The following is a 22,135-nucleotide window of genomic DNA, read 5'->3' on the forward strand; positions in this document are numbered from 1 at the left end:
TTGGTAAAGAGGTCTTGGATGGCGCTGTCTAGGCTGGACTTCTCACCTCTCATGTGTCTCTCTCAGGAATTTGTGCTTATTATGACTTACCATCTTCCATTTCTTTTCTAATTGTAGTTCATTCCTTAAGTCCTTGCCCCCACCCCCCACCCCTCTAGATACTATGGGCTGAACAGAACCACGTGATGGTCCAGTACTGCATCATATCCCCAGTCCTGAGTTTAAAAAAAAAAAATTAGACAGTACCTTACTAATCAGTTTATCCATGAGCATCCTTGAAAGTGGTGTTAGTCACAGCCTGTTTAAGGCTATTAAAACTGCTTTGTGAGTGACGTTGGGGTCTCCTGAGACATTTGCCGTGCATGATCTGACAATGTATCAGAATTAGAATAGACTTGATAAATGAAAAGATTGTGGGTAGGACAAGAGAAATTAAGGGGTTTTTGTCTAAGGTCATCTTGGCAGTTATCCCTGGAATACAGCTGGTTGTTGTTCCTTCCACACTGCCTCCACCAAACTGGAGTCAAAAATCTTTAGGAAAGGGTCTGCTGGTGAAGGTGGCTCCGTGCATACAAGGCTTAGCTGTGCAAGCCTGACTGCCTGATTTCGGTCACTGAACTCAAAAAAAAAAAAAAAAAATCCCAAGCTGGGTGTGGTGGCACGTGTCTGTAATCCCAACCCTCCTAGGGAGGGAAGAGAGGCAGAGGAGAATCATCTGGAAGTAGAAGCTGATAGCAAGCTAGCCTAAAGCATGCAGCACTGCTTTACATAAGATAGACTAAGGGAGACACTGTATGTTCTACCTAAGATAGACTAAGGGAGACTCTGGCCCCCCAGGTCCACGGCAAGAGCGGATTCCAGAGCTGTCTCCTCACCTCCACACAGGTGCCATGGCGTGTGCCCCCCTCACACAGAAATAAGCAATAAGTCTTTAGAAAAGGAAGGCTGACAGATTTGTGAAGACATTCCTCAGCTGTTGAAATATCTAGGAAAGAAGTAGGCATTACTGAATCATAGGATTTTTCATGGGTGCAAAGACAAGAGAGAAATTTCATAGTTGTTTGTACAACTTTAAAACTTCTCCTCTCTTCACCCTGTTACCTGAACTGACTTTGGGGAACGCGGTGTCTCACTACCAACTACCCTACCACTTAGGACTCACAGGACATTTTGGTTTTACATTTGTTCAGTCTGTAAAATCCAATAATCACACAATCCCAAAGTGACATTTGGCTGTGGCCAGAGCCTGCGCGCACCGTATTCTCAAGGCCAGCCCACAGACTGGCAGGTTTTCTTCAGCTGCTGCCAGTGTTCTCCCAGCACGCTTTAGTCTGGCACCCAGAATCAATGTCCTCGGGTGCTGCCCTGACTCTTCTTTTTGTCATTATTTAGTGGTTACTCGGCTTGTCATTGTTCATTTTAGCCCTGCCTGGAGATGGGACATTTGCTGGTATCCAGACGTTCCACATTGACTTGTCAGCTTGGGATAGTCGCTTCCACTGCCACACACTAGTTTATGGATTTGACAAGTGTATAGGCATGAATCCACCGTGGTAACATAATGAGTTGTTTCACCAACTTGAAATTTTTACTGTTTTGTGAACCATTAAGAACAGTAGAAATGTTCAGCATAGCATAACCTAATTTAGAATGGCGTTCTCTTCAGAAAACTAGGTAAGTAGCAAGCTTTCTAAATCAGTCTGTTGGGAACCAGTGACAGGGATCACACAATTAACTCTTGATATTTCTCCCATCCAAGTACTAATGTGTACTAACACTGCTAAGCTTCTGAGACCTACTAGAATGTGTATGTTTGGGGTGGTATGGCTGTAGACAAATGCTTCCTGCTGCTAATGGGCCTGAGCTACACAACTCTCTTGAATTAGCTAACAGGCAGTGGCATTTTTGGGTGTGTAAGGGTAAGCTAGTTTCTTATGATCTTCATAGCAAGTTAGAAGAAATCCAAGCCCAAATCAAAATCTGCCATATTGGACACATTTAAGCAACCTGTCCATAAACTCAGAGTTCTACTTATGGGTTGAGACATCCACACCCTTTCTTATCAAAGTTCCACTTGATCAGAAACAAGACAATATACAGTGTATGCTGGGAGAGAGGGGTGAGTAGAAAGCAATTAAAAATTCCAAGTGTTACAATATTGTCTTAAATATAAAGGAAAAGAGTGCTCCCTCAAGTGCGAATGGCTGCCTTTCATAATTACAGTTTAAAGTGGCTCTCCTTCTAGTGTTCATGGAAACAAAGTATTCTGACACTTAGGAGATTGTTCCATTTCCCTCTTAAAACACACACTACAGTTCACAAACATCTCCTGCTTGGTAGCTGTTGGACACCCTGAGATTGTCTGGGATTCTCACAAGTCATCACTACTAACCCTGGGCCTTAGCCACCTGATTCATTTCTCCCCAAGCCAGCTCTCTGCAGGGTTCTGTGTGCTGCTTTAGGCTGGGCCATTCCAAAGGCACCCTCACGTTCTGGTAGATAGCACCCAATCATTTTCAATCATCAGTTGTCTTGGGTATTTTTATTTGGGGACAGGAGTCAAAATGACTGGAAAAACAGATTAACTGCCAGGAATGCTAAATGAATATAGCAATAGAATGACAGTATTTTCTCATGACAAAATACCATACCCCAAAACTATTAGTACCTATTTACATTAAGTTGCTAGTACCTAGCACAGTGAAGAGTCAGAAACTTCATTTTAGTTGTGTATTTTTTCCTACTTAGAGTACTTATCCTACAATTTAATATTATGTTTTCTAGTGACAAAAGACTATATTCCTCAAAAATTATTTTAGTAAAACCTACTCAGGAAAATACAAAAATACTTAATGGCTGGTTTCAATTTGGTCAAGAGGCTTTGGTAGACAAATGGAAGGTGTCTGGTGCTAACTGCATTAAGCAGCTCCGAGAACAAGAAAACCTGTAACCCTGAAGGCTATCTGTACATGGTGTTCAGGGAAAAAATAAGCTATAGATCTGGGCATGGTGACACACACATTTAATCCCAGTACTCAGGAGTAGAAGGCAGGCAGAGCTCTATCTACAAAGACAAAGGCTAGCTACAAAGGCTAGCCTGCCTGCTCTACAAAGGAAGCCGGGGCTGTTACACAGAGAATCCCATATAATATGTGTGTGTGTGCCTGAGTACATATATATGTATAAATTCTAAAGATAGTCATGGAGAGGGGAATGCTGGAGAGATGGCTCAGAGGTTAAGAGCATTTGTTGCTCTTGTAGAGAACTGGGATTTGGTTCTCAGAACCCACATGGTGGCTCATAACCATCTTTTACTCCAATTCTAAGGCATTCAATGCCTTTTTCTGAACTGTGTAGACACCAGTCACATATGCAGTGCATATACATCCAAAGTAGGCAAAAACGCACATACACATAAAGATATTCATGGGGGCAGTACAATAAGTGAGATTAATTTATGGCTATATAAAAATATTTATTCACAAAATAAAAATATTTACACAATGGAACCTTGATCTTGTTTTCTCCATGAGTCTCTGCAAGACAATCCACTATGAAATCATGAAGACTATGCGGTCAGAGTGACAAGACAACTATAAATACAAATATTCACAACGAATTATTCAAGACTCAGGAACGTCTTCATCAGGGCAGCAGTAATATTCCACAAAACATATCTGCCCATCTTCATTTCTAATCATGTACTGTAGTGAGAGGAATCCTCGATTATCTGTCCGAATAGATACTTTACAGGATAGAGCTAATGCCTTTGTAGAGGGTTTCAGTAAAGCAAGTTTGTATCTGCAGGAGAGCAAATGAAAAGCTGTTATTTGGATCCACTAAATGCCATGCACACAACACCAAGTATGGTTAGCTAGGAACTATTTAGCAGCAGATACTTGCCAATGTGTTGGTCTTTTCTCTCGCTTTATCTACCTGTGATTACAATCCAACATCCCCGGGAAAGCCAGAGCCCATCTACTTTTTTTTAATGTGATGCATTTTCTAACATATTAAAAATTACCTGGTTTGGTTTTATATGGGAATTTTGTACTTAACTTCATCTTTATCAACAATGCAGCCTTTATATTAAGAACTGACCTGTTGTTGGACATGGTGACACACTCCTTTAATCCCAGCTCTTGGGAGGGAGGCATTTAGATCTCTGAGTTCGAGGCCTGCCTGGTCTACAGAGTGAGTTCCAGGACAGCTAGAAATGTTACACAGAGAAACCCTGTCTCAAAAAAACAAAACAAAAAAAATAACTGACCTGTTGATCTGGGTCTTATTACAGTGAAATGCTTCCACCAAGTCAGAATCTTTGGGATAGTCAAGGTGAGAACTTCCAGCATTTCCAAAAGTAGATAGCCTAGAGTTGAAAGTAAGCAAATCATTCATTTATAGGTTTGATAATAAGCAATATTAGGACTCATGCTGCCTTAAATGACATATTAAAAAACTGGCTATAGGAACAGGGGAGATGGTTCAGTGGGCAAGTACATTTGCAGTGAAAGCCTCAGGTAACTGAGTTCAAATCCTCAGAACTCACATAATGGCCAGATATGACTGTATGTCTATAACCCTATCACTAGGGAACAAAGACTGAAAGATTCTCAGAACCCAGTAGGTAGCTGCTTAGCCAAAATTATAAATTAATCAACTGCTTCTGAAAGTTCTGAGAATTTTAGGAGGGGTAAAAAAATTCCTACAACTCAAGCAAATGTTGGGTGTAGAGTTGGATCCACTGCCAGACCACATTAAGGATAATTGCACTCACGTACCTGAAGTAGGGCTTGTCAGGAGATACGGTGATCTGTAGAACATCACTCGTCATGTCCAGCTCAGAAAACGCTTCCCGCAGCCCCTCTGACTGCAGGATAATTTTATTTATAACATTGGTGCTACAGAAATCAAAATCGAGAGTCTCTTCAGGCTCCTGGGTGTTAATTTTGCAGACTGTTACCACTCCTCCTTCTTCTAGAAACAGCATCAAAGGATGACCATAGCCTTGGTAACACAGCCGAAGTGCAGTTAAAGTCCCTGCAAATGACAGAAGTCACAGGGGCTCAGCTCTGTGGCTCTGGGTTTAGCTTTCCCTCCAAATGGCAAACATACTGCCTCAAGAATAATTTATTCTGCGAAGCTTCTAGAATGCATGTCTCTTCTTAAAGGATCCCAATTCCTGTAACTGCAAGGACACGAGAGCAAGCTTAGCTTGTTAGATGAATTTTCCACTTAAAATGGAAACATGCCTCAGAAAAATGCCTTCTACTGAGATACAGCATTATTTTAGATCAAATTGGTAGTAAGAGAGGGTAGCCATTGATGATGTTATTTAACACCTCTAATTGGCTCCTTTCTCTTGGTTAGAGAGCCAGTGAGGGATCTGGGAAAGCACATACTCCTAGGAAAAACCAGTGGGGGAACTGCGTTAGAAAATGCAGTTAAAAACATGTTTACTGTAGATGTTAGTATGTGGATAATGGCTGTAAGTGTGGTTGCATGAATTCCATGGCATGTCCATGGATGTCACTCAACAATTTTTGGGTGTTGGTGCTCCTAAAGGACCTGGGAATCAAACCCAGGTTTTGCCAGGCTTGCTGGGTAAGCACTTTTACTCACTAACCATCTCACTTGTTCAAAAGGCGTAGTCAGACCCATTAGCCCAGGATTTTGAAGGCACAGGCAAGAGATCACAGCAGGCTCCAGGCCAGCCATGGTCCATAACATTGCAGAGTACACTGTAATCCCAGCACTTGGCAGTTAAGGCAGAAATACCTCAAGTTTAAGGGCAACCTGAGCTATACTCAAGTCCCTGTCTACAAAACAAAAATTAACAGTGAAGCGGCCAGTGCAAAGCCATGGTTTTAGACCAGTACCTAAATGTTCCCTAGCTTACTACAGTCAAGTTACTTTCCTACGAAATAAAATCATTTCTTGGATTCTTGTAATCTTATGCCCATGGCAACTGAATTTTTTAATCTCTAAAAATAATTCCCTAAGCAAGTAAAAATATGTTTTGAAGAAACTTTTTGAGGAAGCAGACATAATTTATAAAAGTCTTAATTTTAGCCAACCATTTTAAACATGGTAGACTGGGAGTCAGGAAAATTTGTTTTTCTCTACCTGTAAGTAGATGTCAATTCTGAGTAAGTTAGAGAAATATGTAATTAAAACAAATTTCACAAAGTTAAAGATATAATTAATGACTGTTTAAAGTCTTGATTTTAAACTTAGAATCTTAGAGCCTTGTGAGATGATTTTGTCAACCAGACAGGATCTAGACTCACCTAGGAAATAAACAATAATAAAATAACAATAAAGTTTACCTGGAGTAGGACTTGATCCAAAAATAGATAAACAATCTAAAAGGATAGTTAAGTTAATTCGGAAAGTAACAGATTCTTCCTGAATGGTGAATTCTTGAAACACTTCAGCCTGCAAAAAGTGAACATGAAAGTGGGGTTATCGTAAACAATGAAAATTCACACGCAATATTTCATTTTACACTTAAAAATGAACAATACTGTGCCAACTCCATGAGAATAATTTCTCATTCCCCACTGAGATATGGCAAATTGTCAACCATTACCCACTGAAATACCACTCAATGGTTTAATTGTTGGGTCTCATTTAAAAGTTCCTGAAGTGTGTGTGTGTGTGTGTGGGCGGGGGGTATGATGAAAATGTGTGAGTTTAAAAGGGATGCTGGAGAGGAGATAGCTTAGCAGTTAAGAACACCAGCTACTCTTCCAGAGGACCCAGGTGGCTCACAACCATCTGTAGCCATTTCCAGGGGATCTAACACCCTCTTCTGGAAGGTACTCTGAAGGTACCAGATACATACCTTTAGCAGACATTCATGCACACAAAACACTCATACACAAAAATTAAAAAAAAAATTAACTAAAAAGCAACAAAAGAGACCACTCCCCCCACAAACAATGGTTCTTCATCTTCATTTCTGGATATAAACCTATTACCCACTTCCCTTGCTCCTTCCTTGTGTCGTTCAGGCTAGAGTAACCTGAAAACAGGGCAATTTAATAATGCACGAATGACAATAGTTTCTAATTACTTTTTTAAAAAATTAATTAGTTTCATGTGCATTGATGTTCTGTCTGTGTGAGGATGTCAGATCACCTGGAACTATAGTTACCACTATAGTTGTGAGCTGTCACGTGGGTACTGGGAATTGAACTAGGGACTTCTGGAAGAGCAGCCAGAGCTCTTAACTGCTGAGCCCCTCCAGCTTCTTTTGAAGACAGAAACCATGCTTTCTTTATTTCTCCATTTGTGAGGTCATACTATACACATGTTCAAAAATATGAACTGAATGTTGAGCTCCGATCTGAACCATATAAAGGATAGGATTATAGCTATAATAGATTACAGTTACAGGTGATGGTACAGGGCTTTAATCCCAGTACTTCAATGCAAAGTAGAGGCGGGTGGCTTTCCTAGCCCTGGAGTTCAGTGTGGTCTACATAGCAAGTTCCAGGTAACGGGTTTTATGTTAGAACCTGTCTCAGTTCAAAAAATAAAATAAAAATAAATGCTATTACAGTCAGTAAGATGAAAAACTAAACCGTGCAGGACAAGAATGAGAATGTAAGGAGTAAACAAACATTCTGAGTTTTCATCAGGAGACTGCTGAAATCAAATCTGTTGCAGTTACCACTTACGTAAAGCAGGAACGATATATGTGCCTATTTTTGTGAGGACTTTTAAAAGCGGTAAACGATGAGAAGAGTGCCTCATAGTTTAACCTTAATAAACTATCACTAGGAATCATTATCTGTGTGAGACACGATGGGAAAAGTATTTGTTGGCAGGAAAGGAAAAAATAAATCAAGTAATGACATTTTATTCTCTAACTTGAATTTTTTAGAAGTCCTTCAAAGTTTAATAACCAGGCGAATGCTACAAACGGGCCTCCGCTCCCCCATACCTGAATAAAGGCATTGGCTTGCACACACTTTGCATTTTCCACGGTAACTTTGAGTCCATTTTTGGTAGCAAAACACGCGGCGTGTTCTTTGAAATGAATGGCTTTCAAGACGGTGGAGAGATTCCTAACGTTGTCGAGGCTGGCCACTAAGCAGTACTGCTCGTCCTCGTCCGGAACGCGCTGGGTTAGGAGAGGCATGGATGCTCCTCTTCCAAACCTCCGAAAACCTGAGAGACGAACAACAGATCTGTATCAGTGCTAATGGGGCTGGCGACCTCAATCCGAAATCGGCTGTCAAGAGAGCCCCGCTTCTTGCCACTGTACGGTCTTCAACTTTTGGGGAAATTCTATCTCCCTGTCTCAAAACTACGGTTTCCTCGTCTTCTAGGGGAAAAGAAGCGATTCACAGGGCAGCTGTAACTGTCGCGGTTTCAACGCGGTAAAAAGGCGTCGCAGCTCGCTTAGGGTCTACTCGGCAGCTCCCAGCGCCGCCAACCCGGCCGGCCGCGGCCCCGACAGTCACCCGGCTCACCAGCCAGCCTGCCGCACAAGGGGAGCCCCGGGCACAGGCCCCTGCCTCTGCGGCGACGTCCGACGCCTCAAGGTCCTCTCCAGCCCCGTCCCAGGAAGGACAGACACAATGAGCGTCCCGAAGCAAGCGAGCCTGGCACACAGCTCCCGCCGCTCTTCCGCCCCGCCGCCCCGCGGGCCACCGTCACCACCGAGCCGCCGCCAGCCTAGATAGTCTACCGCAAGACCGGAAGAAGGCTCCTTCCGGCTGGATGACTAACCCAGAACCTAGCGTGTACTACCATAGAGACTGGAAGAAGGCGCGAGCGGCAGAACCGGAAGTACGGCCGGCCACTAACGCGGCGAGGCAAGATGTCGGCGACCAAGAGGAAGCGGCGTGGAGACTTGGAGGTTCAGGCAAAGAAGCCGAAAAAGAGTCGGAAAGATACCGGGAAGCCAGCTAAGCAGGCGGCTGTGACAAATGAGGTGGAAGAGGAAGATAGGGATCGCATCCCAGGTCCCGTTTGCAAGGTAAAACCCCAGCTCCAGGGTTGTGCATGTGGCGTAAGCTTCGTGAGCCGCTTATCGGCTACCAACGTGACTGCAGCCAAAGCTTTCCTGGATCACGAGCTTAGGGATCCCCTTGACTGAACTGGACCATGTGTATGTTAAAGTTTTATGCAGGTGGCCTCCTTGAGTCTGCCGTCCGTAGAGCTTGTAGCCAAGGAGGCCACTTAACGGGGCTTTTACTTCTAATATTGTTTTCACTCGTCTCCCCACATTTCTGCCATCTCAGGGCAGTGTTTTTCCTTGGATTTTGTCGACGTCGTTCTTTGTTTTATTTTTAATTTGTTTTTTCTCTTTTGGGTGTATCTACCCCATTCCTTCTATTCCCTGCCAATGTTGACCGGTGTCAGACAGGATCCTGAAGTTTCTCTCTCTCTCTCTCTCTCTCTCTCTCTCTCTCTCTCTCTCTCTCTTGGTTTTTCGAGACAGGGTTTCTCTGTAGCTTTGGAGTCTGTCCTGGAACTAGCTCTTGTAGACCAGGCTGGCCTTGAACTCACAGAGATCCGACTGCCTCTGCCTCCCGAGTGCTGGGATTAAAGGCGTGCGCCATCACCACCCGGTCCGAAGTTTCTTTGCCAAACCTTTAAAGTTATGTCTTGTTTGGTTGGATCTTAAGGATAATAAAATATTACACTAGACCTTGAGTTTTCTGTGTTCAGCAGTTCACCCTCTGCCAAGGTGAGCTTCCTCAGCCTTGGCATCTCAGAGATGATGGACAAGACTTCTTCCAGAAATACTGACGTTTCGAAGGAAAGAGGGCTTCATAGAAAGTTATATGCATATTCAAAAGGCCAACAGAGTTAATTTTCACTCAGCTGAAAACCCCTTAAGGAAAATGTGTTAATGGAGGAAAAGCTCTTGCCTGTGACCTGTTAATATCTGTTCTCTGTGCTTAGTGTAGTACTGTAGCTTTTAGTTAAAAAGGAAATGTGACAGCCGAGTGTAAATTATAGCCCAGCTTTAATTAACAGTTAAATCTTGTCCTCTAGTCTGAAAGGAAAGCTACTTTTGAGGAAAATGAGCTGGACTTTTAGGTTTTGAATACATGTTAGTGCTCTCCCCCTCCTTTAGGAACTGACAGAACCATGTGGGAATCGTTAGGCAGTCGCTCTGTGATGCATTCATTGAATTCATGAGATAGATTACTTTTAAGATAGTGAGGAAACATGAAGGACTTAGCCTCTGAGCTGGATTTCAAAGAAAGGGTTTAGTTTTGATATTCAGAGAGAGAGAGAGAGAGAATAAAAAATAATTCATCAAATTCATCAAAGGCATTAAAGTTGGGGGACAAAGAAAATCTAAAATTAGAACCAGGTTGGGTGAGCAGTTTTCAGGGCCAATGTTGGGCAGTATTTTAGAATCCAATAATAGAGGGCATATGCCATTTTGAACTGTGAAAACCCCTGGGAAGTAAAGTCATGATTTGGCCGTTAGACAGCTGCCAGAGTGCTTTTGTCTGGGGACGCCAGGCTTCAAGAGCTTTGCAGCTCACAGTCAGCTGTAAGGGTTTAAGTAAAGACACTGCACAAGCGTTCCCAACTGTATAGAGGCACTGATAAGTATTTAGCATTGCTTAAGATGGCGATATAAGAAAATAAAGGCAAATGGGATATTCAGAGTCAGAGGGACTGAAATGGTGGTAGCAGAAAGAAGGAAAGGACAAAGGACAGGAAGGAAATTTGCCAGATATAAGGATGGCCAAGTTTAGTCATACACTTGAGTTTGAGGCTTTACTTTAATACGTGTATTATTAGGACTATAAAGACTTCTTATATTTCTGTGCATAGTTAAACTGGGAATGAGCATAGGAGACTATAAATTCAGAGAATAAAAATTTTTAAAAATGAAAAAGTGCTAAGAAGGAATTGTTACGGTAGTAAGGGGTGGCTGGACAAATGTGTTTGTTTTAGACACTGTGTTTGCGGCATAGCTGTAAATTCCTAGGTTCAAGTGGTCCTCCTGCTTCAGCCTCACTAGCTGGGGCTAATGGAGGTATATCACCATGCCTGGTTTTAATAACTCTCGTGAAAACACACCAGATAAGTTCAGCACAAGATATTAAAAGTTTTCTTTTCTTTAGGGCAAATGGAAAAATAAGGAGCGGATCCTCATCTTTTCTTCCAGAGGAATAAATTTCAGAACAAGACACTTAATGCAAGACTTGAGAATGTTGATGCCCCATTCTAAAGCAGGTACTTCAATATTGTGTACTTTAAGCTTGTATGCACACATTTGCAGAATTGATATCGTTACATATTTCCTTGTTTGCTCAGCCTTGTCTGGTAAAGAACCACAATACAAGGCTTGGGGGTATAGCTCAGTCAGTGAAGTTTAATCCCCAGAACTGCCGTAAAGGACCTATGTCACGGTTGTAACTCCAGCTCTAGAAGATGGAGGCAGGAGAATATCTGGGACCTGTGGGAAGCCAGCCTGGACTAGTTGGCAAGCTCTAGGACCCTTCTCAAAAACACGGTGAGCCACCCCTGAAGAACACACCTGAGGTTGACCTCTGACTGGATCGACAGGGACATACACACATACATTTCTAAAGTTTATTTTCTCAAGTACCATAGTTTTTAAAGAAATTTAACATTTTGTAATAAATTATTGACAGAATTCACATTTTTAAAATTTTCTTAAACATGTATCTTAATATAGAAACATTTTCTAAAAGTCCAAGGATTCATTACAGTGGTTTCTATGATCAGAAGGTGGTAAGGTACTCAGTAAGGACTGGCATATATTGCTTTCTGAATTAAAAAAAAAATTATTTTTTATTTATTTATTTATTTATTTATTTTTTGAGACAGGGTCTCACTAGCCTTGGCTATCCTGGAGGCCAGTATGTAGACCAGGCTGACCTGGAACTCATAAAGATCCACCTGCTTCAGCCCAGCATTGGGACTAAAGTATGTGCCACCATGCATGACTTGGCAGTGAAAACTGTTTGCCCCAAGATTAGACCTCTGCACTGATGTGGGTGACTGTGCCCTGAGATGTTTCTGTATTGTGTTTTATATAATGGTTGCTTCTCAAACTGATATTGATTGTGTTGTCTTCCATCCCTGAAACTAATTCAAAATTTTCATTCCTGTGATTATCCAAAGCCAATTTTAAAATTGGTTTATTTGGTTCGAAATTATCTTTACATTAGTTAAAATTGTAAGTACTGGCCAGGTGTGGTGGCACAAATCTGTAGTCCCAGCTTTTAGGAGGCAGAATCTCTTGAGTTCAAGGCCAGCTTGGTCTACACGGCTTGTTTCTTTAGTTTCAGGAGCTTGAACAGAGTGGTGCTTACCTGTCATTTCAGTGATAGGGAGATGGAGGCAGGAGGATCAGGAATTGAGGGTCATCCTCAATTACATGGGCTATTTGAGGCTAGCCTGGACTACATGAGACCCTATCTTAAAAAAAATAATAGTTTCAATTTTGAGCCAGGCCAAACGACACAGGCCTACGATTGATTCCAGCTACTTGGTATTTGGGGTCGGAAAATTGAAAGTGGAAGGCCTGCTTGAGCAAATTGGTTAGACCCTGTCTGAAAATGAAAGTAATAAGAGGGCTGGATAAAGTAAAAAGTTAAAAACAGAACAAAGCTGTAGCCCAGTGATGCCTCGCCCTGGTTCCATTCCCCAGAGCAGTGGCAAGTATGCACTACATAACTGGCCCACTATTTGCTTAGTTTATGTTTACAAAGAATGAAGAGGTTGAATGGTTTTCGGTCTAATCAGTCTTGAAAATCTTTATTGTAAAAATAATTATTTAGGTAGCATATATAGTCAAAGTAAAGTAGTCTTCAAATCCATAATTTAATTGCTTTCTCTTTCTTTTTATAGATACTAAAATGGACCGTAAAGATAAATTGTTTGTGATAAATGAGGTAATTTTATAATTATTACAAATATTTTATCAACGAAAAGATAACTCATTTAACAAAGGTTATTTAATGACTTGTAAAAATCATTTTGTGAATAATTCAAATTTTATTATTTTCACTAATCTTTCACTTATTTTTATTCCATGATAGTATATGTGAAACTTAGAATAGATACATAATAATAATTATCAATCAACGTATATAAAGTTTCAAAACTGTGGCTATTTATAGAAAACTTATATTGTATAAAAGGACTTTATCAATATTAAATATGCAGGGAAAATTTCTTCTTGCAGTATTACAAACTAGTAATAGTTAGAATTTCAAAGAATTGTTGAAGTTGCTAACCTTGTATTTCAAAGCGAAATTTTCTAAACAGTTTTAAGATAATTCTTTGGCTGTCGAAAGGCTTTTATTTGGTAGTTTGGCACAAATGTTGCTGTAGCATGACATTATTGTGCGAGCTGTGGCAGCATTGTTGACCAGAGCTAGAACACTCTCTTTTGCTGGGAGCTTTTCTTGCAGTGTGAGAGACAGGACACACATGATCTACAATTTCAGGTGGAAGCGTGAGAAAGAAAGTGGTGTGTGTATTTTTCATTGCTGAGCTAGACTAGGAAAGCCTTTCTGAAGGGGAGTTGTCAACTTACTATTCCAGGCTTAAAAAGGAAATTGGCGGAAGAACATTCCAGTAGAGAAGGCAAATACAAACTCAGAAAGTAGTTTAAAAAATAAAACCAGCCACAAAAGGTAGATAACAAAAATTTTAAAAAGAAAGAAAGAAAGAAAAATGTACTTAAATTTCTTAAGTTGGCAAGGTTCACGTCTTGGGTAGCTTGAGATTACTAACCATAGGAATTTATTCTTATGATGGTTTTGTGATTTAAAATGGGCAGAGTTGGGAGGCAGTCAGATTTCTGTGAGTTCCAGGCCAGCCTGGTCTACAAGAGCTAGTTCCAGGACAGGCTCCAAAGCTACAGAGAAACCCTATCTTGAAAAACAAAAAACAAAGATGTTGATTAAATCACTCTGAAGGAGGTTTTGCTTCTTACCGAACCCTTAATTCTTGAACAAAAGCCTATGTAAATAAATTTTTAAATTTTATAAAATTAAAACTCAAAAGTTGATGCTTAAAATAAAGGGTATCTTTGTTTTGTTAGGGTTATATTTTGAGATAGAGTTTAGTTATTGCACCTCTTATGCCTGGTGCCTTATTTTCTGTCATTGTTTATGCAGGGACTGTAATTAGAGGACATCTTCAGTACAGCAAGGACACCAGTTACTCTAAAATACTAGGCTGGCTGGGCATGTAATTCAAAACTTGGGAGGGGGAGAGTATCAGGAGAAAGCCAGCCTGGGCTGCATGGTACCCTGCCAGTAAAAAAAAAAATACATTATACCGTAGACTAGAGAGTTGAGAGGGATGCATACAATATCAGGTTTACCTTGAGTAGAATGCCAGAAAGGAAATAAAATTCTGTGAGTAAATATGCACAGGGTTTTTTTGGTGGCCATGCTTAAATCTTTTTAGAGAAATCTGGTTAAATTGCAGCAAATTACTTTACTTCTTAATAATATCTGTTGCTTTTTTTATTTTTCTTTCTATTTTTTAGGTCTGTGAAATGAAAAACTGCAATAAATGCATCTACTTTGAAGCTAAGAAAAAGCAGGATCTCTATATGTGGTAAGAGAATATGACAATAGAATTGAGTTGGGCTGTTGGAATGGGTTTATTGCTTGTCCATCTTATACAAGATCAACCATTTATGTGAAAGGGAGGGATAGAGTATACTTGTTTGATTGCAGAATATTTGAAACCCCTAAAGAACATTTTACGTGAATATTAGAGACATGGGCTGTCTATACCATACACGTGCTTTTTATATAATTTGCCTACAGTGAACACTCACTGCATGCCAATCCTCTAAAAAACTTTCTTCTTGTATTTCAGGCTTTCAAATTCACCTCATGGGCCGTCTGCAAAATTCTTAGTTCAGAATAGTAAGTCTGGCTTAACATTTTTTTTTTTTTCAATGAAAATCTTAGAAATTTGGGGGTTAATTGTGTCAAAGGACTTTACTGTGTTTTCATTACAATTCTTTAGTTCATACCCTGGCTGAACTGAAGATGACCGGAAACTGCTTGAAAGGTTCTCGTCCCCTTTTGTCTTTTGACCCTGTAAGTTTCTCATTCACTATAAATTCTATTTAGTTATTATTAAAAAAAGGTCTTTAAAGAAGGTACTTTTGATTTCAAATAATGTATTTATATTTTTATTTGTAGGCTTTTGATGAATTTCCACATTATGCTTTGTTAAAAGAACTCCTAATTCAGGTACATAACTGCCCTAAAAAAAAAGTATTTGTAGAGTGGATAACAGATGACTGTCTTCCTCTGGACTTGCTTTGGGATGGAAACTAACAGGCTTGTTTCCTGTAAGATCTTTAGTACACCACGGTACCACCCCAGGAGCCAGCCGTTTGTGGACCACGTGTTTACGTTCACTATTCTGGATAACAGGATATGGTTTCGGAACTTCCAGGTTAGCCTTGCTTTACTTTTTATGTGCTTAGATATATTGGGATATATAGCATTACTGACAATGCAAATGTACGTTCTTTGCTTTAAATAGCTCCATTTCCCTTCAGATATTTGTGATGAATGATTGTCTGCCGTCATATACCTGAAATCATCTCTGTCTACTTCTTTTTATGGTTTTCATTTGATGTGACTTATAACATCTGTAACAAGCCACAGTACTCATTTAGAAAAGAAAGTAGATTGGAAATCTGTGGGCTGAGTGGCTTGCAGCCTTTCCGGAATCCTGTAAAGGACAGTTCGTTGTTTCTCTCCCGCAGTGTTTGAGTGCAGCAGGGAGATGGGTAGGATGCTGTAAGACTTCGAAAAACATAATTGCTATAGTAACAGCTTAGGTGAGTCATTGCATGACTCATCAGAAGTAGGGATGCTGGAAATCTCTATCAGGAATTTGGCAATGCAAATGTGCAGAAAAATGGAGAAGAGTTCATGCAGCAAGTGATGGATGTAGGACTCCTGTCTGCATGTTTTATAGAAGATACTTTACAGTATCAGTTAAATTTGACTTCGGAGAGTAGATCTATTAAGAATGTTAATGTCGGCCAAATCCCTGAGACTTCAAGGCCAACCTGTTCAACATAGTGAGCTCTAGGACGGCCAGGGCTAAGTAAAGAGACCCTGTCTCAACAGACAACCAAAAAGAAAGTTAATGTTTGTGAGACTCAAAATATGAAACAAATTCAAATATCTCAACTTAAAAAAGCACTGAGAGGTAAAGTTCGTGGTATGTGAGCATGAAGACTTGAGGCATAAGTGGCGCGTATATCATCCTAGCTCTGGAAAAGTAGAGGCAGATAGATCACTGGGGCTTGTGGACTGGCCAGCCTAATTTAACTGCAAGCTCCAGGTACCAGTGAAGCCATCTTAAAAAGTGGGGCTGCTGAGATGGCTCAGCTGGTAAATGCTTGCCACTAAGCCTGGTAACCTGAGTTTGTTGTGGGACACACGTGGTAGGAGAGAACTGAGTCCTGTAAGAAGTATTATGATTTGCCACCTGCCAGGTTCTTACCATACCTTTATTTCCAAGATTATCACTCGTGGTCTTGTGCTTCATTTTTTGTTTTTGTTTGTTTGTTTGAGACATTGTCCCTCTATGTAGCTCTGGCAGGCCTGGAACTCAGTATGTAGATGAGGCATAGATCCACTTGCCTCTGCCTCAGCCCAGCAGTGATAGGATTAAAAGTGTGCCGTGCTTGGTTTATTAATTCTTAGAGCACACTCGTGATGACAGCTTGGGTAGTTTACCTTTTGTCAATATTATGCCCAAACCAGAGGACTGTTTCTTTTTTATTGAAGATTATAGAAGAAGATGCTGCTCTGGTGGAAATAGGACCTCGTTTTGTCTTAAATCTCATAAAGATTTTTCAGGGAAGCTTTGGAGGACCAACTTTATATGAAAATCCTCACTACCAGTCTCCAAACATGGTAAGCTGGGTATTTTGATTGTTTTTTTTTTTTTTTTTTTTTTTTCTCTCTGGGGCGGGTGGTTTTTGTCTGCAACTTGTAATTAGTGTTTTGCCACCTATATGACTAAATTGGTTTTATTATGCGTACAATTTACTACTTTAAAAAAATGAGTCTGGGTGAAGGGACATAAGTGGAGGCCTTATTAAAAACTGTCTACTGTTTGTTGTGTCTAGCATCGGCGTATCATAAGGTCCATCACAGCTGCAAAGTACAGAGAGAAACAACAAGTCAAAGATGTTCAGAAACTGAGAAAGAAAGAACCAAAGGCTATTGTTCCACACGATCCCACTGCAGATGTCTTTGTTATACCAGCAGAGGAGAAACCAGTAGAAATACAGTGGGTGAAGCCAGAGCCTAAAGTAGATCTGACAGCAAGAAAGAGACGGATTTACAAAAGGCATCGGAAACTGCAGCAAAAGATGAACAGAGGGAATGCAAAATGAATCAGTGGATAACTGGCTTCTCTAGTTACTGTATATTTATTTTGTATTCCACTTGTAAATACTTGTAATATCAAAAACTAGCTATGTCTAATTAGGGTGCCTTTATTTTCTAAATAAAGCATCTCCAGAATGCACCACCTACTTTCCGTTCTTCTCACAGCCCATTTAGTGCTATTGGATACTTAGCACACTGACAGTTTGGTTAGAATTGTAATCTGGTCAGCCTGAAATTCAGTCATGTTTATTGGGTCCTGAGTACTTACAAAGGTGGTAGGCACTCAGAGCAGAGTTTGTGGGTGGCAAGGTGGGGAATGGTCATTTTACTGAGTTTTTACTGCTGAAGTCACTAGTTCATGACGCCTTGGGAAACTGACTTCCGATTATTTCTTTAATCTCAACCAAGAGTACATTTAATTCTTAGGTTTTGAAAACCAACCAATGCCTGTCTTATTGATAAATTTCAAATTTATATTAGAAGCAATTACTACAGATTATTTACTTAGACGTAGTAAAAGGAAAAGTAGGACGGAATATAAGAATATTGGAGGATTTTCCTCCTGTGAAAAACAATTACAGCTTCTAGAGAGCAGTAGCAGCAGGGAAAGCAGCAACTTGATCCTCCAGTGATCATGGGGATATGTGACTGGGGGGATGCACGGATGTTATATATAGTTTTTAACATCCATACATATATGTTAGACTTGTATCAGATGGCTTGTTGGGGGTGTTTCACCACATCTGCAGCCTGTTTACTAACTGAATATGTTTCTCTTGTAATCACAGCCATATCAGCATCATTCCTTATCCCTTTAAAGAGTCTTCAGCTTGCTTTTTGTCCTTCTAATAGTGATGGCTGTGGCAAATACTTTTATATAGAAATCTCGACAACACTCATGGTTAAAACTGGTCAAAGGTTTTAAACAAGGCTTTCTGATGATTTTTGTAAGGTCCAAAATTGTACCTTGCCAGCCATTAGAACATTCATGTTCTTGTGTGACTTGCCATTGAGAATGCCCACTGCAAAAGGATTTTGTGTGTGTGGAGGGGGGCCAGACAAATCTTGTTTTTCTTTGGTAGGGTCTCTTACATATTTCTAGAAGTTTTATATAGTTACATAATTCTAGACACAATTTCTAGTTTATTATTGATTTTTGTCTGTCCTTTGGTTTTTGGTACTATGATAAACATTCTGACCAAAAGCAACTTGGTTTATCTTAGACTTACTTTAGACTTCAAGGTTCATCACTGAGGGAAATGAGGGTAGATAAAGACTAGGCCCAGAATCTGGAGGCAGGAACTGAAGCAGAGACCCAGGAGGAACACAAGATTCCTGGCTTGCTCAGCTTTTTTTTTTTTTAACTTTAAATTATTTTTGTAAACAATCTTCATTTTGCATACCAATCCCAGTTACCTCTTCTGCCCTCCTGCTCCCTCTACCCCTCCACCCAACCCCCAATGCACTCACTCCTCAGGGTAAGGCTTCCTATGGGCAGTCCACAAAGAGGCATATCACTGAGGCAAGACCAAGTCATCCTTGCATCTAGGCTGAGCTAGGTATCCCTCCTAAGAGAATGGGCTCCAAAAAGCCAGTTCACAGCTTTGTGGTTTTGTTTTTTAACCTACCTCCTGCCTAAGGATGGCACCCCTTACAGGGGTCCTTCCTACATGAATTAGCAATTAAAATACCCCACAGACATGCCCACAACCCCATGTGAAAAAAGTACTTTGCCACAGTTGTGGTTTCCTCCAAAAAGACTAGTTTGTCAAGTTGACAAAAATCAGCACAAAGTTAACTGTGTGTATGGGGGCTGGAGAGATGGTTCAGGGTTAAGAGCACTGGTTTCTCTTTCAGAAGACCAGAGTTCTGTTGAGTTCAATTCATGCTTTTAATTGTGCTACTTTTCTTGAACTAGTTTAAATGAGACTACTTGAAGTCATTTAAATGCTGTAAGTGATTTGGGTCAGAAGTTCACCTGAAGTTCTGGACTGGCCAGTTTCTCATGGCCGTAGCTGGTTAAATACAAAAGACAAAAGGGGCATTGGTTCTTTGGGCAGTTAAACATCTCGAAGAGTTTATTAGAGAATATATTTTATAAGCAAGTTACATATCATTAAAAAGTTGCCAGTCTTGAAAGAGGTGAATTATTAATCCTTTGGATGTGGGCATTGCAAGGGTTTGGTAGAATTTCCCACTTCACAATTTCTTATATTTTTTTTTTCTGTTTATTTTTCCAGTCATAATTCCAAACAACTTGTAGAGGGTTTGATCCCTTGAGTCGCATCTCTTCACCTACAGGTAGCTTATATAAAATCAATGTATTTAATAAGAGTGCCCTGTAAACAAAGAACAATAGCTCCTGTTTGTAATCCTAGCTCCTGAGAAGCCGAGACTACAGACCTGCAAGTTCAAGACTAATGTTACTGGACTATGCAGTCAGCCAAAGCTAACCAACCAAAGAGGACTCACTGAAATAGCCAGTTTAATCAACTTTACAGTCAATCACTTGTCACAGGCCAAAATAAATGCCCCCATCCCCCCCCCCCAAAGCAGCCAAGTGACTTGCAGTTTACAAACAACCACACATGGCAGAAGGAAGGAAAAATGTATCTCCCCCACCCCCAACTCCCCACTCCTAATTGATTCTCAGGAGAAGAAAGGTCTTAGGTTTCTTGCAAACTCAAACTTTTCCAGCCCTATCCATTACTAATTTAACAAATGACTGAAATAATAGGCAAGTGTTAATTTTGAGTAGTGACTTAGACATCTGATACAGGGAGAAAATGAGTTGGGCTTTGTGAATGTGTTGGGGGCGAGACATTAACGAAGGCACTGTCTCCCTGATATGTGTGGTTTCTCCAACCCTGTACAAAAGACACCCACAAGGAATACCTTCTGCGGCCATATATTGTTAAATAGAACTTCATGTAGGTAAATATTTCATCTTAAAGTGAAATTATGGGAGCATTTTAATGGGCATTAGATACTATTTTCACATTCAGTTGATTAGAGTAGGCGTCCAGATCTCTCATCACATAGCTACTCAAATCCACCCAGACCTGCCTGCTGGGTAAATACATCCCATTCTCAACCTAGTCTTGAGACGGTAGTAGAACACAGAAAGGTAGGATTCACCAGTGATATATAGTACTCAGGCATCTCTTAGGTCATACATTTTACCTTTTATTAAATATTTCCATGCAGAGGGACAAAGTTTGGGGAGGAGGGGCCTGAAGAAGACAGTTTTTTTTTTTTAAAATGAAAGATTGGTCTTAAAATCATGACAATCCTGCCTCAACTCTGCTTCTAGGGTTTGCAAATGAAAACACATAAAGGGAGGGGAAAAATGTGTTTTCCTCTCCACAATCAAGGAAAGGTTCTAAAATAGGAACTCTCTCTAACCTTTTTTCTTGTAAGTTCTCTCTCTCTCTCTCTCTCTCTCTCTTTCTCTCTCTTTCTCTGGCCTTGCTTTAGCAAGGCTGCATATTTAAAACAAGACATTTCACGACACTGATTAACTGATGTTTCCTTATGACTCATTCGTAGGAAGAGCACTTGCTGTCACGTGGACATTTTGGGTTTAATGTCTGTGTAAACGAACTAGTCTAGTGGTGGAGGCCAAGAAGTCCAGTATTTGGGAGGCAGAGGCAGCTCCTGTGGATACCGAGATGGCCTTGAACTCACAGGGTGGGGTAATTAAAAGCGGGGCTGGAAGTCACTGAATACTCTTAAACCTGCCTCCTGGGTGGAGGCTGGAAGGTGCGTTCTTCATAACCGGCTTGTTAAGAATAAGAGCAGCTCCGCGGGCGCAAGAAGTCCAATTAGGTCAAATCAAACCAAATCAAAATGCCCATCGTTTTATTAAGGATGACACTCTCAGGTGGCCGAGCGCACGGTGGGGGGGGGGGGAGACCCAAAAACCACGTGTTCCTCCTCTAGGAGGCTCTTTAAATTCCCTGTGGGACTGGTCCTGACCCCACCCCCCAAGGAGGGGTCAGGACCTTGCATGCTGGGATTTGGAGTCTAGAGCAAAGCAACTCCCAGGCCAGGGGCTGGGGCTACGCCCCCAATTTTACACGGCCCACAGCCTGGTTTTTGGTATGCTTTCTTAAAATTTGTGAATATTGCCCTACTGGATGGTGGTGGCACTCCTCTTTAACAGGGAGCCAGAGGCAGGTGAGTTCAAGGCCAGCCTGGTCTACAGAGCGAATTCCAGGACAGCCAAGGCTGCGCAGAGAAACAAGTTGAAACTTGCCTCTCAAGTTGTTTCAAATACTGATTTTAGCGATCATCTTATTTACTATCCTTTATCATTATTATTGGTCAAGATGAGAAAAAATAAGAGATCCTAGTTAGGTGGGAGCTGAAGAGAACTGAAAAGGTATTTTAAACACTCTTGCTTCGACCAAGAACTTGTGGCTGAAGCACTTGACTACTTGAAACCCGAGTTTCTTTATTGTTAAGTCTCCTCTGCCCAGAAACAACCCGAACACCAGGAAGGCGTTTCCCAGACGACTTCCCCTGCCAAGCCTCTCCACCCCTCCGTCCAGGCCGGCCAGGAGGGGCCACTCAAACAGCTCACTGTGCCCCTCACAATGCTCCCCGGCGTGGCACCCCCGCCCTCCCTCGCCCACCCGGGCTCCGCCTCCGCGGCGCGCGGCTCGCCCGGAACCCAGCCTAGCCCCCGCCCATGCGGAGCCGCCGGCGCCGCCCCCTCCGCGCGC

General features: G+C 41.1%; 2 protein-coding genes across 2 annotated transcripts; one reads left to right on the forward strand and one right to left on the reverse strand.

The window, feature by feature from the left end:
* Positions 1 to 3,430: 3,430 nt before the first annotated feature.
* Positions 3,431 to 8,679, reverse strand: Rad1 (RAD1 checkpoint DNA exonuclease). Its single transcript, XM_041631177.1, has 6 exons — positions 8,484 to 8,679; positions 7,952 to 8,178; positions 6,330 to 6,438; positions 4,782 to 5,040; positions 4,271 to 4,369; positions 3,431 to 3,801 (listed from the first exon to the last, which is right to left on the reverse strand). Exons 2-6 carry the CDS (start codon positions 8,147 to 8,149, stop codon positions 3,624 to 3,626), a joined length of 843 nt encoding a protein of 280 aa, XP_041487111.1. The 5' UTR covers positions 8,150 to 8,178; positions 8,484 to 8,679; the 3' UTR covers positions 3,431 to 3,623.
* Positions 8,680 to 8,793: 114 nt separating this feature from the next.
* On the forward strand, positions 8,794 to 17,547 carry Brix1 (biogenesis of ribosomes BRX1). Its single transcript, XM_041631187.1, has 10 exons — positions 8,794 to 8,992; positions 11,109 to 11,220; positions 12,865 to 12,908; positions 14,519 to 14,589; positions 14,857 to 14,906; positions 15,010 to 15,083; positions 15,189 to 15,239; positions 15,346 to 15,447; positions 16,800 to 16,928; positions 17,144 to 17,547. Exons 1-10 carry the CDS (start codon positions 8,834 to 8,836, stop codon positions 17,411 to 17,413), a joined length of 1,062 nt encoding a protein of 353 aa, XP_041487121.1. The 5' UTR covers positions 8,794 to 8,833; the 3' UTR covers positions 17,414 to 17,547.
* Positions 17,548 to 22,135: the final 4,588 nt, after the last annotated feature.

The sequence above is a fragment of the Microtus oregoni genome, unplaced genomic scaffold, assembly GCF_018167655.1.
Source record: "Microtus oregoni isolate MIOR12 unplaced genomic scaffold, Mior012 000036F_ref0000092, whole genome shotgun sequence".
NCBI lineage: Eukaryota > Metazoa > Chordata > Mammalia > Rodentia > Cricetidae > Microtus > Microtus oregoni.

Excerpts from the sequence above, each read along its gene's own strand:
- Rad1 (XM_041631177.1), bottom strand. The coding sequence starts at position 8,149 with ATGCCTCTCCTAACCCAGCGCGTTCCGGACGAGGACGAGCAGTACTGC. Across the intron at positions 6,439-7,951 it reads AAGCCAATGCCTTTATTCAG|GCTGAAGTGTTTCAAGAATT; the intron begins GTATGGGGGAGC and ends CACTTTTTGCAG. Across the intron at positions 4,370-4,781 it reads CCTGACAAGCCCTACTTCAG|GCTATCTACTTTTGGAAATG; the intron begins GTACGTGAGTGC and ends TTTCAACTCTAG.
- Brix1 (XM_041631187.1), top strand. The coding sequence starts at position 8,834 with ATGTCGGCGACCAAGAGGAAGCGGCGTGGAGACTTGGAGGTTCAGGCA. Across the intron at positions 8,993-11,108 it reads TCCCAGGTCCCGTTTGCAAG|GGCAAATGGAAAAATAAGGA; the intron begins GTAAAACCCCAG and ends TCTTTTCTTTAG. Across the intron at positions 15,240-15,345 it reads TAAAAGAACTCCTAATTCAG|ATCTTTAGTACACCACGGTA; the intron begins GTACATAACTGC and ends GTTTCCTGTAAG.